General features: G+C 39.3%; 2 protein-coding genes across 21 annotated transcripts in view; both read left to right on the top strand.

Moving 5' to 3' along the window:
* The window catches only part of LOC100406802 (large ribosomal subunit protein uL18), a 78,329-nt gene extending 72,328 nt beyond the window's left edge, over window positions 1–6,001 (top strand). For both annotated transcript variants that reach the window (XM_078369151.1, XM_078369152.1), the window contains exon 4: window positions 1,664–6,001. In XM_078369151.1, the coding sequence (XP_078225277.1) occupies window positions 5,043–5,936 (894 nt within the window). In that variant the 5' untranslated portion in view covers window positions 1,664–5,042 and the 3' untranslated portion in view covers window positions 5,937–6,001. The remainder of the gene's footprint in view (window positions 1–1,663) is intronic.
* The window catches only part of USP49 (ubiquitin specific peptidase 49), a 105,946-nt gene that overhangs the window by 72,328 nt on the left and 17,658 nt on the right, over window positions 1–15,960 (top strand). The window lies entirely within an intron of this gene.

Genomic DNA, 15,960 nt, shown 5'->3' with positions numbered 1-15,960 from the left:
ATGCTCTGGGTTTTTTTTTTTTTTAATCTTAATCAGACTTTTATTATCCTTGCACTGTGGGCTGTTAAACATTTTTTAAAGATTTAAGAAAATAGATAATATCAGAAAAACCCTCCAATTTGCTTTGAAAAGATAGTGATTTTTCTTGTTTTTAATATAAAAGTATCCTCCATTTTCTTGTTTAAGAATAGCTTATTATGAACACCTTATTAGATGAAACTATCTGGATAAAATCAAAACTAGAGACTCAGTTACTGTAATATGCAGAATTAACCAGTCTGACTTTAGGCCCTGTGGAGGCAAAAATAACTGGCCTGGGGATGTAACAAGGCTGGCCAAGTCAGCCAGTATTTAGATTAGGTTTAACCACTTTCAGAATATGTGGCTATCTTATTTGAGCCTCCCTCAGAACAGCTCTCTGAAGTGTAGGTGTCAGTGCTCTCCAACTTTAGACACTAAGAAACAGGCTTATAGTGCACCTTTTGAATTTAAAATGGTATGGAGGAGGAGTGCTTCACCATTCAGCTGATTGCCTTCACTGTACACACACACACACACACACACACACACACACACACTCTCTCTCTCTCTCTCTCTCTCTCTCTCTCTCTGTCTCCGCCCCCCACCCCCACCATTCCCCCTGCCCGCCACCTCCACTCCCTGCTTCAGAGAGGTTGGTTGGATGTTGAGATATATATATTACCAGTAAACTGCAATAATGTTAGGAGCTGTTCCATGAGGGAAGGAACATCTCTTGAGAGTTGGGGAAAAGAGAGTCTGCCCACAAATCCACTTCTATGGACAGTTTTGGTAGTTGCCCCTGGGGAAGAAGACTAGAAATTACCTTGGTACCTTGGTTGATAAGAAATGTCAAATGATTGACACTTGACTGACTGAGGCACTGCTATATTGCTCTGCAGAGTACAGACTTTTCAGAGTCTGCATTTTGCAGTCATCAGCTTATGGAAGAGACGTGGGGAGGGGACTCTTTTTGTAATGACTAGTGCTACTAAATAGAATTCCTTAGGTACTCTATATACCATAAATATCAGATTGCCTATCTCTAAATCTTATTTCTTAAGGAAAACATGGTAAACCATATTATCTCTGTGTTTATTGTCAGTCATCTTGCTGATGCCTCAATTTTTAAGATTACCAAAACATTGAATCTTCTCAATGTCCTTTTTTAAAACAGGTGATTGTTTCCCCCCAAAAGGTGCAAAGGTTGACGACTGACTCTCCTTTCCACCTCCACCCCACAAAGCATGTGCTGTTACCAGTTTCTTGTTTATCCTCTTATTTGCATGAGTGTGTATATGTATGCTTATATGTACATTCATAATACATACATTGTTCTGCCTCTTTGCTTTTTTCACATACTATATTTTGAGTTGTATATACAGCCCTGCCCCTTTTTTCCTTTTTTAAAAAATAACTGGTAGTTCCATGTATGGCTGATTTATAATTCATTTAATCTATTCTCTGTTAAAGTGCTTGAATGACCTCTTTGTACTTTCCAGTGTTCTCCTTCTGTATATATTTAACAAATACTCCTATGTATTTGGCTGCTTTTCTTTGGGTATTTGTCATCTTTGCTCTTGAAACTAAGTGCTTAAAAGTTCTCTTTATTCATGTAAAATATGATGGGCCTCTTTCCTGATAGATACGCTTCGGTACGTTGCAGGAGAGGCACAGAGCTAAATGGACTGCGGTCGTTTAAGCAGCAGGACATCAGGACGACGGGTTCCCACTTCTTAGAACAACCACTGAAATAACCAACACCAGCCTCTAATGTGGAGGATCCATTTGTAAATTCCAGTCAGATTTATTTTCTATTCACAGAAATTGTTCCTCTTTTTCTCTGCAGGCAGTTCCTAATGTATATGTGTCTTCCATACAAATGACCATGTGTGGAAAGCCCTCTTCAGCCATGTGGAGAAAGTGGGAGGAGGGAGATTCCCGATTTCACTGCTTGAGCTGCAGCTGGGAAAGCAATTCTTGGCGTCTGGAATTGCAAGTTTGAAATAATTTTCTTAGAGAAAATACATTTGGTAGTTAGCTTTTATAGTGGTAGCACTAGTATTCTATTATTCTACTACAGATTCATTAGGGATTCAACAGGCTTTTTAAACTAGACCAAGTGCTATTTGTCACATTGTTTCTATGACTGAAACCCAACCTGTTGGGTGGTGTTTGTGAATACTGTGATGGATATGTGTGGCCGATTTTGCTTTGTAAAACCAAATGTCATGTAGTCTGAGGGTAACCTTTATGTGACTGGGGTCAGAAAAACAGAATTTTTATGCTGCCGTTTGCTGAGACTACAGTGAGACTTACGTAGGATGAACTTCTTTCTACTTCGATAATTGGAGTCCATGAAGAAGGAGCAGAACTGTTAAAAAATCAGGGACTTTTCTTTTTTTTTTTTTTTTGAGACAGGGTCTCACTATGTCACCCAGACTGCAGTGCAATGGTGTGATCTTGGCTCACTGCAATCTCTACCTCCCAGGCTCAATCAATTCTCCTGCCTCAGCCTCTGGAGTAGCTGGGATTACAGGTGCCCACCACCACACTCGGCTAATTTTCGTATTTTTTGGTTGAGATGGGGTTTCACCATGGTAGCCAGGTTGATCTTGATCAACCCACCTCAGCCTCCCAAAGTACTGGGATTACAGGCGTGAGCCACTGTGCCCAGCCTGGGACTTTTCTTCCTCAGTGAAGTGGAAGTTTCAGAAAGAGAGAAAATCATTTTGTTTAGCCAGGGCATTTCAACAGACTGACTAAAGTGGCTTCATGCCCCGCAAAGCCAGAGATAATCAGGAAATTTTGTGGACAAATTGTGGATAAAAATCTGGTGAGGTTACCGAAAGAAATTTGGTAGAGTGGTGGGGTCGGGGGTGGTAGCTAGGGGTTGCCACCTTAGTCTAAAAGGCAGACTTGAGGCCCAGGCAGAAAGGCTCATGCAGGCAATCTCTGTGACTAACACTGCTGAGAAAAACTGTACCACTTTGATTTGGTGTGGGGGATTAGGTGGGAGGTGTTTTTCAAAGGGTACATTTCAAAGTAAAACTAGAAATGATGATAAAAATGAAGAGTATCTCATAACCTGTCTAATTTGTGAATAGCTTGTATCCCAAGGTTTTCTCTTACTACTAGTATATTGTTTGCTTGTCTTTAAAAGTATTTTTACTTATTTATTTATTTACTTATTTATTTTGAGACAAGGTCTTGCTCTCGTGCCCAGGCTGGAGTGAGTGACACAATCACAGCTTACTGCAGCCTCAACCTCCTGGGCTCAATCAATCTTCCTGCCTCAGTCTCCTGAGTAAGCTGGGACTACAGGCACATGCCACTATGCCCAGATAATATTTTGTAGTTTTTGTAGAGATAGGGGCTCACCATATTGTCCAGGCTGGTTTTGAACCCCTGGGCTCCAGTGATCTGCCCACCTTGGCTTCCCAAAGTGCTGTGATTACAGGTATGAGTCACCATGCTGGCCTAAAAACATTTTTATGTTATATTTCAAGCGTACCCCAAAATAAAGAGAATAGTATAATGAGTTCCATGTACCCATCAACCAGCCTCAACAATTAGAAATATTTTGACAATCTTGTTTTTTTCATCTTTCTACTATTTTTTCCCCTGGAGTATTTCAAAGCAAATTCTATATATCAATCATAATATTAATATTTCACCTGTAAATATTTCAACCATCCGAAGATTAAAATTGAACGACAGTACCATTATCACACCAAACTAATAATTACTTGGTGTCATTTAATACTTAGGCCATGTTCAGTTTCTCTGGTTGTGGACTAAGGGTGGTGGTAGGGAGGGAAGGTGGAGGAAGGGATTACAAAGGGGCACAAGGTAACTTTTAGGGGTGACTGATATGTTTATTGTTATAATTGCAGTGGTTTCACAAGTATATGTTAAAACGTGTCAAATTGTACACTTTAAATATGTACAGCTCACTGTATGTTAATTATACCTCAATAAAATTAAAAAAAAACAAACCTAATGGTGTAGCTAGAGACAGTATTTTAAAACATTTTTTCCCAGTTATCTCAAAAATATCATTTTATGGTTGGTTTGTTCAAATCTGGATCTAAATCAGAACTACAAATTGCATTTGATTGCTGTGTCTCTAGGTTTCTGATAATTTAGAGCAAATCCATTCCCACTTGCCTTTTTTTCATGCCATTTATTTGTTAAAGAACCCAGATGATTGATTGATCCTGTAGCATTTGCCACATTTTGATTTGGTGATTTGGCTAACTACAGCCTGTGGTAGTATGTTCCTGGCTCCTATATTTCCCATAACCTGGTAGTTAGATCCAAAGGCTTCCTTGGACTCAGGCTCAGATCTTTTAGCAAGAGTATTTTGTAATAGGTGATGCTGCTATGAACCTTCCATGGCATTGTATCAGGAAGATCTAGTTGCCCTAGTTTTGTGCAAAATTGATCGCTAGAGGTAGGTATTGTCAGCGTTATCCATCTATTATAACATTTCCTGTCAGTTTTCACCTAATACTTTAAGGAGCCACTGCCTATATCCCCTATTTTATTGGGAGTAAATTACTCATGTCTGTGTATGTGTCTGAATAATGCTTGACAACTGTATTAAGGCATAATTTTCATAGAATAAACCACCCATATTTCAAGGGTACAATTCAAGAAAGTCTGACATAAATACATATATATACTTTGATATATGTATATACGTATGTATAGTTTTTTTATGACTGCCTGTCTGGTTGCCATAGAGAACATGGTGTTAGAGAGGTATACTACAGGGACAAACCATGATTCCCTTGGTCAGCTTTTTAGAAGGGTAAACCCCGATTCTCTTAGTGGTAGGGATAAAATTTTTCCATGTGGCAGTAGAGAACAGGGAGCCTTTAGTCCAGACCTTGTTTTATCACTGGCTTGTCAGGAAGATCATGTTAAAACATAACAAAGGTCCTTTCCCCCCCCACACCTAGCGCTGCTGGGCCTGCAGGTCTCTGTCGAGCCGTGGACGCGGGTCTCTATTCCGCAGGATGGGGTTTGTTAAAGTTGTTAAGAATAAGGCCTACTTCAAGAGATACCAAGTGAAATTTAGAAGACGACGAGAGGGTAAAACTGATTACTATGCTCGGAAACGCTTGGTGATACAGGATAAAAATAAATACAACACACCCAAATACCGGATGATAGTTCGTGTAACAAACAGAGATATCATTTGTCAGATTGCTTATGCCCGCATAGAGGGGGATATGATAGTCTGCGCAGCATATGCACACGAACTGCCAAAATATGGTGTGAAGGTTGGCCTGACAAATTGCGCTGCAGCGTATTGTACTGGCCTGCTGCTGGCCCGCAGGCTTCTCAATAGGTTTGGCATGGACAAGATCTATGAAGGCCAAGTGGAGGTGACTGGTGATGAATACAATGTGGAAAGCATTGATGATCAGCCAGGTGCCTTTACCTGCTATTTGGATGCAGGCTTTGCCAGAACTACCACTGGCAATAAAGTTTTTGGTGCCCTGAAGGGAGCTGTGGATGGAGGCTTGTCTATCCCTCATAGTACCAAGCGATTCCCTGGTTATGATTCTGAAAGCAAGGAATTTAATGCAGAAGTACACCGGAAGCACATGATGGGCCAGAATGTTGCAGATTACATGCGCTACTTAATGGAAGAAGATGAAGATGCTTACAAGAAACAGTTCTCTCAATACATAAAGAACAGCATAACTCCAGACATGATGGAGGAGATGTATAAGAAAGCTCATGCTGCTATACGAGAGAATCCAGTCTATGAAAAGAAGCCCAAGAAAGAAGTTAAGAAGAAGAGGTGGAACCGCCCCAAAATGTCCCTTGCTCAGAAGACAGATCGGGTAGCTCAAAAGAAGGCAAGCTTCCTCAGAGCTCAGGAGCAGGCTGCTGAGAGCTAAACCAGTTTTCTATAAGGATTTTTCAGATAAAGACAATAAACTTATGGACAGCAAAAAAAAAAAAACCATAACAAAAGACTTTGAGTGGCTTTTGGGTTTCCCCTTACAGATTTTAGTACACAGATATCCTAAATACCTGCTTGCAGATATCCGCCTGCCATTTGGGGGTTTATTACCCAAACCCAACCTTGTTTCTGGTTCTTCTCCTCAACTGATTTCCTGTTCCATTTCAAAAGCATAAAATCTCAACAAGTATTTTAAAAAGAGAAATCTTTTCATTCCTGTATAGACTTTTATCCCACTTTCCTTTAGGGAGACTCTTAATACCAATGTGGCAATCCCAAGCAGAATAACACAGAGGAAGTAGTTTGCATTGTGCAAGTCTCATTACACATGTGCTGCACTGAATGGAGCTGATCTGTGTGCCACTGGGTCACATATACAGTGTGGCTAACAACAGAGTATAATGCTTATCTTCAATAAAAGGAAGAGTTAGCAAATGAGATCAGGGGTTCTGTTGCACAGGATAATCTTTTCTTAGCTTAAGAAAAATTCTGGCCTGTGAATGATATCTTTCTTCCATTGGTTGGAACATTAATGTGTTGGGATTCATAGGGAAGTTGGGTTAGCTGACCAAGGTGTGGACAGAGTTGATTCCCCTGGTTAATGAGGGAACTGCTATTGAGCAGGGCCTGAGCAGTGGGACAGATTAGGGACAGGATACTGGAGTGGCTCAAAATGCATGCCATACCTACTTAATGTCAGCTCTATGAATGGCCTCACCAGGTTGTAGCAAGTAGACCCCTTCGATCCAGAAGCAGCATGAATAACTAAGCTCTGAAGCTTAATCCTTACCTAGCCCGTCTGCTTCTCAACCACTTTTGGCTGCCACTTCTCTGCAGAGTCAAGGATAACATTTCTAAGAGTGTGTGCATGTGTGTGTGCCTCTGTTTGTGCACACGTGTTCTCCCATTGTATTCAGAATCCTTGAATTTAATATGATCAGTCTTCTTTTGCCATCTTGCCTCCAGTCAGCCATCTTCCTGGAAAATGGGTTAGGTTTTAGGTACAGAACTCTTTAGCAAGAATATTAAGTTAATTAATCAAAAAGTCTGATCCCTTGAGAGCTAGCTAGCTTAGCTTTGTACCACAGGTGGCATCTCCTAAACACCCATCAGTCATCTCTCAGATCTTTATCACCAGGAGACTTGGATGAAACTATATATATACACCTCAGTACAGGATCATCACTGCTACCAAACAAAAAAGTACAAAACATGTGCAGTAGTTTCATCTTGAAAATATCATTAATAACAGTATACCATAAAACAGGTATTATTATGTGAAAATTCAACCTGAGATTCAAAAGAATCTCAGTAGTCCAGTGCAGTGGCTCATGCCTTTAATCTCAGTACTTTGGGAGGCTGAGGTCGGCAGATCACTTGAGGTCAGGAGTTTGAGACTAGCCTGGCTAATACAGTGAAACCTCATCTTTCCGAAAAATATAAAAATTAGCTGGGCATTGTGGTACACATCTGTAGTCCCAGCTACTCGGGAAGCTGAGGGAGGAGAATGGCTTGAACTCAGGAGGCAGAGGTTGCAGTGAGCTGAGATAGCAATACTGCACTCCAGCCTGGGCAACACAGGGAGACTCCATCTAAAAAAAAATATCAATGGCGGGCACCTGTAATCCCAGCTATTCGGGAGGCTGAGACAAAATCGCTTGAACTGAAGGAGAGAGATCCAAGATGGTTGATCACTAGCAGCTCGGGATTGTAGCTCCCAGTGAAAGCACAGAGAACGAGAGGACACCACGCTTTCAGACTAATTTTTGTTACTCACGGACCAGGAGATTCCCAGCAGAGGAGCCCCACGGGTCGCCAGCGCGACTCTTGTGGCCAGCGCGGCGGTTCTTGGTGCAGAGTAAATGGGATTGGGTCCCCTTTTGGTCGACGTTTGGAGCTCCAGGAAGGCACAGTTGCCTATTCAGCTGATTGAAGGACGGACTCAAGAAGGAAGCCAGATCAGAGATTCCTGGGCAGAAAAGCACCATCAATCTTAACGCCGCTGTTTTGGCCGGCACAGTGAGTTGCTCAGATTCCGGTGCTGGGAATCAACAAGTTGGACGTCCACTCAGAGACCTAATTAGAAAGTCGATAATTACAAAGACAACAGATGGATAAATTTATAATGATGGGAAGAAACCAGCCTAAAAAGGCTGAGAATACCCAAAATCAGAATGCCTCTCCCTCTACAGGGGATCACAGTTCCTCATCAGCAAGGGAACAAGGCCTGATGGAGAACGATGCATTCCATTAACAGAAGTAGGCTTCAGAAGGTGGATGATAAGAAACTTCTGTGAGTTAAAAAGAACATGTTCTAACCCAGTGCAAAGAAACTAAGAACTTTGAAAAAAGGTTTGATGAAATCCTAATGAGAAGATACAATTTAAAGAGGAATATAAGTGAATTAATGGAACTGAAAAATACAATGCGACAACGCCACGAAGTATGCACAGGTTTTAACAGTCAAATTGATGAAGCAGAAGAAAGGATATCAGAGGTTGAAGACCAACTTAATGAAATGAAACGAGAAGACAAGATTAGAGAAGAAAGAGTAAACAGGAATGAGCAAAGTCTCCAAGAAATATGGGACTATGTGAAAAGACCTAATTTACGTTTGCTAGGTGTACCTGAATGTTATGAAGAGAATGAATCCAAGCTGGAAAATATTCTTCAGGATATTATTCAGGAAAACTTTCCTAACCTAGTAAGGCAGGACAATATTCAACTCCAGGTAATACAGAGAACACCACAAAGATATTCCTCAAGTAGAGCAACTCCAAGACACATAATCATTAGATTCACCAGGGTTGAAATAAAGGAGAAAATTCTAAGGGCAGCTAGAGAGAAGGGTCAGGTTACCCATAAAGGGAAGCCTATCAGACTCAAAGCAGATCTGAGTGGGGGTCAATATTCAGTATCCTCAAAGAAAAGAATTTTCAACCCAGAATCGCATATCCAGCCAAACTGAGCTTTATAAATGAAGGAAAAATAAAATTTTTCACAAACAAGCAAGCACTCAGAGATTTCACCACCACCAGGCCTGCTTTACAAGAGCTTCTGAAAGAAGCATTACACACAGGAACAACCAGTATCAGTCATCCCAAAAACTTACCAAAAGGCAAAGAGTATCTCCATAATGAAGAATCTATATCAACTAATGGGCAAAATAGCCAGCTAGCATTAAACGACAATATTAAACTCATAAATATCAATATTAATCCTAAATTTAAATGGATTAAATGCCCCAATCAAAGACACAGAAAGGAAAATTGAATAAAAAGTCAAAACCCATTGGTACACTGTATCCAGATTCATCTCATAAGCAAGGACACACAAAGACTCAAAAAGCTTTGGTGGAAGACTTACCAATCAAATGGAGAGAAAAAACAAAACAAAACAGGAGTTGTAACTTTCATCTCTGACAAAATAGACTTTAATAGTAACAAAGACTAAAAGAAACAAAGAAGGACATTACATAATGGTAAAAGGATCAATGCAACAATAGGAGTCAATGATCATAAACATATATGCACCCAATATAGGAACACCTAGATACATAAGACAAGTTCTTAATGACTTATAAAGAGACTTGGTCTCCTACATAATAGCGGGAGACTTTGACACCACATTGTTAATATTCAATAGATCAACGAGATAGAAAATTAACAGGGACATTTATGATTTGATCTCAGACCTGCAACAAGTAAATTCAGTGAATATCTATAGAATTCTTCACCCCAGGTCCACAGAACATACATTTTTCTCAGTATCACATTACACCTATTTTGAAAGTGACCACATAATTGGAAGTAAATCACTCTTCAGCATTTGCATAGCATTTCACAGACTTAAATGAAATATTGGTTGGCTGTTTGTTTGTTATTTTCTTCCCTTATTCCTTCCTGTCTCTGCTGATAAGTACAATTATTGGCATAAAAGAAGTTTTTAGTACCTATTTTTAGATTGCTTTCCAGCCTGGGCAATAGAGCAAGACTCCTGTTCTCTCTCCCCCTTTCTCTTTCTCTTTTTTTCTTAAAAAAAAAAAATTGCTTGAACCTTAAAGTATTGAAATATGTAATCCTGTATTGAAATGATTCTTAAAGTTTTAGGAAATAGATAAAATTGAGAGGAGAGCTGAGGACAGAAGCTTAAGGAAATCCTAAATTTCAAGGAAGAGACATGAAAACAGGGTTATAATTACAGACACAGGAAGCAAACCAGACAAGAACAGTTGTCTAAAATTCAAGAGGGAGTGTTTGTTCAGTGTTAAACATAGAAAAAAATGTGGATGGGGACTGAGAAAAGGCTAATGAATTTAGCTATAAGGAAACTGCTAGTGATCTTTGAGAAAACAGTTTCCACAAAAAGGAGGTGTTAAGGAGTGAACTGTGAGGAAGATGAACCTGCATATTACTCTTGCCAGAAGGAGAACGAATCTAAAAATAGTGTCAAGGATCATCTGGGGGACAGGGCAAACTTGTCTGTCTGTCTGTCTGTCTATCTGTCTCTTTTTACACAGAAGACACTTGAGAATATTTGTAGCAAGAAGAAGGAAGCAAACAAAAGAGCAGAGGATGAAGGTATAGAGGGTGTGGAACAAAGCATTTGTGCCATGCCAGGTGTTCTGCCTTTGTCATTTCCCTGCATGGCAGCAGGGATAACCCCTTTCCATGGGCAAACCATTGTTGTGTGCCAGGCCCAGTTCCCTAGATGAACTCTACTTTTTCATTGAAGAAAGCAGATCCTAATGCAAGTGAGCTATTGTCATGCTGGCAATAACCTTACATCTGCTGTAACCTATGATTAGATGCTCATTCTTGAACATTAGCACCTGATTATTGGTGACAAATGAGTGGCAGCATACTTCAGAAGGGCTCTGGCACACCTAGCATGTCAGGTCTTGTTGACTGTGGCCAAGAGCTGCTGCATAAGTGGACATTCCAGCTCTTGGGTCAGAGAGCTAAGAACACATTTTGTCAGAGCTTCGAACCCTTCTTAGAGAGTTCAGCCTCTCTAGGGGTCTCTAAGCTGCGATATGACTTAGAGGTTATCTCTTATCCAGCCCCCATTCAGAGACAGTGGCACTGGTGGGGAAAATGGGAAGGGCAGCAGCCTATGAGGACATGCTACCCATTCGGCAGTCTCCTACCCCACCCACTGTCCTTTGGCAAAGGGGTTCTGAACAGTTTCTCTAACCCTGCCTACCCTTCTCAGTCTCTACGCCCTTTTCATTTTCGTTTTAGCCATAAATATAAAAATTCAAAAGGCTAGTGTCATTGTACTTATGGCCTTTTACAATCCTACATAATATTCTAGAATGTAGCACTCTTTCCTTTGGGATATTAACTATATCTTCATTTGATTTCTACCTTGATTTTTAAATCTTTTTCTTAACTGTATATTAGATTATGTTTTCTAGTACCTCTTGGAAATGTTGGCAGAAAATGATATTCATTTTTAACATTTATTATTTGTAGATGTGTATTCACTGTGTCAATTTAAGCAGTCTATGCAGGTTTTGTGGTAGATATAATTCTAGGTACACTTAGTGAGTTGAAGGGTTAAAATACCCAGTGCTGTCGCATATGGCAGTGAGCAGAATCACAGATGTTGATGACTCCAAGTAATTAGTATTCTTTTATGTAAATGAAGGCTGTCAGCATGTTACCATAGTGTCTACTCTCTCTGAAGCTGGAATTTATGCCACTTGGTCTCAACAAGACTAAGCAGGATTATTCTATGGTCCTTAGTTAAGAACTGAGGAGAAATCAATATGATAAGAGAGAGAGAAGAAATGGAAATTTCTTGAAAGTAGATTTATTATCTTTTTTCCTGCTATTTTGTTTTTGTTGATTCCCCTTCAACCCTCAGAAATTTTATTTCTGGTGATGTAGCCATGCTGTTAAGACCTGCTGAGAAATCTGCTATTTGAGAATAATTAAAATACTCCAATTAAAAGGCATCATATTTTTAAGCTATAGATTTTTGAAAGATTTAGAATCCTAATGTTGTCATCTTTCATATGGAGACTTTTAAAAAAATGATATGATAAATCTAGAAGTTTTTCATCAGAACAAAAGGTAAAAGTTGAAAAGATTTGATTATTTTTTCATTTAATACTTAGTGATATTTATCTATAGAGTGGTTTTAAATATTGATTATGGTTCTTAGTTCCAGTTGATTCAGATTTTTAAGATAAAACTATGGTAATTAAAAAGGCAAAAGCTGATGTTTTGTCAGGTTTACTTTCCCCATATGCAGATCGACCAAGGGTGTGCAGGACATTTATTTAAAGCTGCTGATCTATTTAAAATTTGCTGATGTAGAAGTATTCAGACACATCATGTTCTTTCCCAATTACGTCGTAAGTTTATCAGTTTTGGGTACTAGGTGCCTGTCACACTGGATAATGCACATTTTAAGTGGAAATGTTAGTATGATGACTTTGAGAATATAAAGTAAAACCTGTACACATCAGAAAAATATAAAATAGAATTCTTCTTTTTGCCAATGGGTGTTAGGCCCTATCCTGAAATAAAGTGATCAGAGTATGTGTGAGAGGTGAATTAAACACATCTTCTTTTTTGACCAGAGTATAGCTGAGGTAGTATTCTCTTTATTCTCTCTTTTGTTTGTTGGTTAAGGTAGCCTTTATTCTTTGTGTCCCTTTTGGGAGATTTCCATTTCATAATCAGATACGTGTTTCCTCTAGAGAAGGTGGTCTGCCTAGCTTAAATCAGTATGGTGAGGTGCAAAGTAGCCCTGTGTTTTCCTGAATGGATTTACTCTGCCCATATGGCAGGTTAGCGAGTCGCCACGACAGATTTGTTATGGGAAAAGGGCTGTGCAGGAGAGGATGTGCGTGATCAGCAGATTTATAGATCAGAAAATGAAATCAGAAGAAAGAATTTCCAGAGTGCCCTTTTCATTTGACAGCTCTCCATGGAGAGGATGTGAAATGGTTTTTTAGTGTTCCTCTCTTTTGGCTTTTGGTTGTTCCAGCATATTTTTTTAGCACAGGAGCTGATTTTGCAAGGCATCAGTGTTCTGGGTGTGGTATTGCTATATTCCTATTTACAGAAATAATTCTCTCTTTGTAGGATTTGAAGCTCTGCTGTATTTCATATGATAAGATCTTGGTAGCAATTAAATTCCCGAAGACACATCAAAGCTAAAACGGGGATCTGCCAGGCATCAGGTTTTGAGTTACAAGAGGAGGCTATTCAGATACAATTTAGCTAGTACCGAATCTTTCAAAGGAAAGAAAACAAAAAGAAAAGAAAAGCAAGCTAAAGATAGTGTGTCCCGGTGTATGTAAGTCTGTGCTGTCTCAATATAATACCATAGCCACTAGCCACATGTGACTTTAAATTAAAATTAATTAAAAGTTCAGCCCCTCAGTCTCACTAGCACATTTCAAGTGCTCAGTAGTCACATGTGACTAGTTACTATAGTACTAGATGGCACTGTAATAAATACAGATAGAGAATATTATCAATAATTGATAATATCATTATCTGTACATATTCTCTGTTCTCAATGTTATCAATGATATATATTGATTGATCAGTGATATATAGAGAATATAAAGATATATACAAATTAAAATATATCTCATTGATATATAGAGAATATATCATTGCAAAAAGTTCTATTGGACAGTATTAGTCTAAGCGGAAGAATTGGAGAAATAATAATTCTTTCTTTGATTTCTATGAAGAGTCTTTCATCCCTATATAATTTACTGGATGACTAAGGTTTTAATGTGCAAAAGAATCAGCTATACAGCTTGTTTAAGTTGGAGATTTTAGAAGTCTCTCCAGATTCGTATTCATCAGGACTGGAGTAGTAAGCAGGAAATCTGTATATATAACCAGTAGCTTGGGGAATTCGGATGTTGGTAGGTAGTTCAGGGACTAAATTTTGAAAGAATATTAAATTAGTGAGAAACTTGGGAATTGCCTGTATCTTGATTTTTTTTCCCCTCTTCTTCATTCCTTCATTACTTTCTTTTGTGTCCACAGGAATTAGTTGTAAGCATCAGTGTGTACTCAATTTGCACCCTCAGTTGGTAGTAAGTAGCAAAAAGAAAATTCATTTATTTACTGTTCCATCTTTTAATGTATGTGTGTTTTGATTTGGCTGTGCACTAAGAAAAGTCAACAAAAATGGTTATTTCAGTACTATTGCAGACAGTGCCAGAAGGTAATTCTGACAGAATACTTTTGACCACTAAGAGTTGAGCACCCACAAGTTTTGGCATTATAAGGGGGTAAGGGTATAAAAACAGAAATATACATAATCTCCTCTCTGAAGATTACAGTATTCCCCCATAGGGGATATTTTTCAAGACTCCTCCTGGATGCCTGAAACCACAGATAGTACCGAACCCTATGTATACTATGTTTTTTTCCTGTACATACATACCTATGATAAAGTTTAGTTTATAAATGAGGTATAGTAATTGACTAACAATAACATATTAAAATAGAACAATTATAACAGTATACTGTAATAAAAATTATGTGAATGTTGTTTTTCAGACTATCTTACCGTACTGTACAACAGGTAACTGAAACCTTAGAAAGTGAAACCATGTATAATGGGAGACTACTGTATATCTCAATAGAAAAGTGGGTAAACACATCCAGAAAATGACCTAAAGGGCGCTTAGCAATAAGAAAATCATGATCTGGCTTGAGAGTAGTGTAGATCGCATCCCTTTGTATGATTTGAGGATTTCTTATATAAAGACATGCCTCTGCCATCTGGAACAGGCAATAAAAAAGGGAAGATTCTCTAATTCTGTCCTGCAGTATATTTATTTATTTATGGGTTTTGGCATACATAAATAGGACTAGGCCAAACAAGGCATCTGGAAAATTAAAGGGGCTACTCAGAGTACACTGGATTTAGAACTTTTCTGGGTTGACCTCTTAATCATGAAACTGCATTTGCTCTCAGAAATCAAAAGTAGAGAATAAATGGAGGTGAAAGAAATTTACTTTGAAAGAGGATTGAGAATTCACTTTAGGGAATTTAATTATTTATTTATTTATTATTATTATTTTTGAGACGGAGTTTTGCTCTTGTCACCCAGGCTGTAGTGCAGTGGCGCAGTCTCGGCTCACTGCAACCTCCGCCTCCCAGGTTCAAGCGATTCTCCTGCCTCAGCCTCCCGAGTAGCTGGGATTACACGCATGTGCCACCATGCCTGGCTAATTTTTTGTATTTTTAGAAGAGATGGTGTTTCTCCATGTTGGTCAGTCTGGTCTTGAACTCCCAACCTCAGGTGATCTGCCCTCCTTGGCCTCCCAAAGTACTGGGGTTACAGGCATAAGCCACCGCGCCCAGCCTTATTTATTTATTTCTTTATTTTTATTTTTGAGACAGAGTCTCACGCTGTCCCTGAGGCTGGAGTGCAATGGTGCGATCTCAGTTTACTGCACTCTCTGCCTCCTGGGTTCTAGCGATTTTCCTGCCTCAGCCTCCCAAGTAGCTGGGACTACTGGTGCCTGCTACCATGTCCGGCTAATTTTTGTTTATTTTTATTTTTTTAGTAGAGACGGGGTTTCACCATGTTGGTCAGGCTGGTCTCAAACTCCTGACCTCAGATGATTCACCCACCTTGGACTCCCAAAGTCCTGGGATTACAGGTGTGAGCCACCATGCCTAGTCTTTTTTTTTTTTTTTTTTTTTACTTTTAAGAGATGAGGCCAGGTGTGGTGGCTCACACCTGTAATCCTAACACTTTGGGAGGCCAAGGCAGGAGAATCACTTGTACCCCTAAGTTCCAGACCAGCCTGTGCAACATAGACCCCATTTTTTTTTTTTTTTTTTTTTGAGACAGAGTCTTGCTCTTGTCGCCCAGGCTAGAGTGCAGTGGCACGATCTTGGCTCACTGTACCCTCCACCTCCCGATTTCAAGCAATTTTCCTCCCTCAGCCTCCCGAGTAGCT

The sequence above is a fragment of the Callithrix jacchus genome, chromosome 4, assembly GCF_049354715.1.
Source record: "Callithrix jacchus isolate 240 chromosome 4, calJac240_pri, whole genome shotgun sequence".
Taxonomy (NCBI): domain Eukaryota; kingdom Metazoa; phylum Chordata; class Mammalia; order Primates; family Cebidae; genus Callithrix; species Callithrix jacchus.
This window is presented reverse-complemented; position numbering and strand designations above follow the sequence as displayed.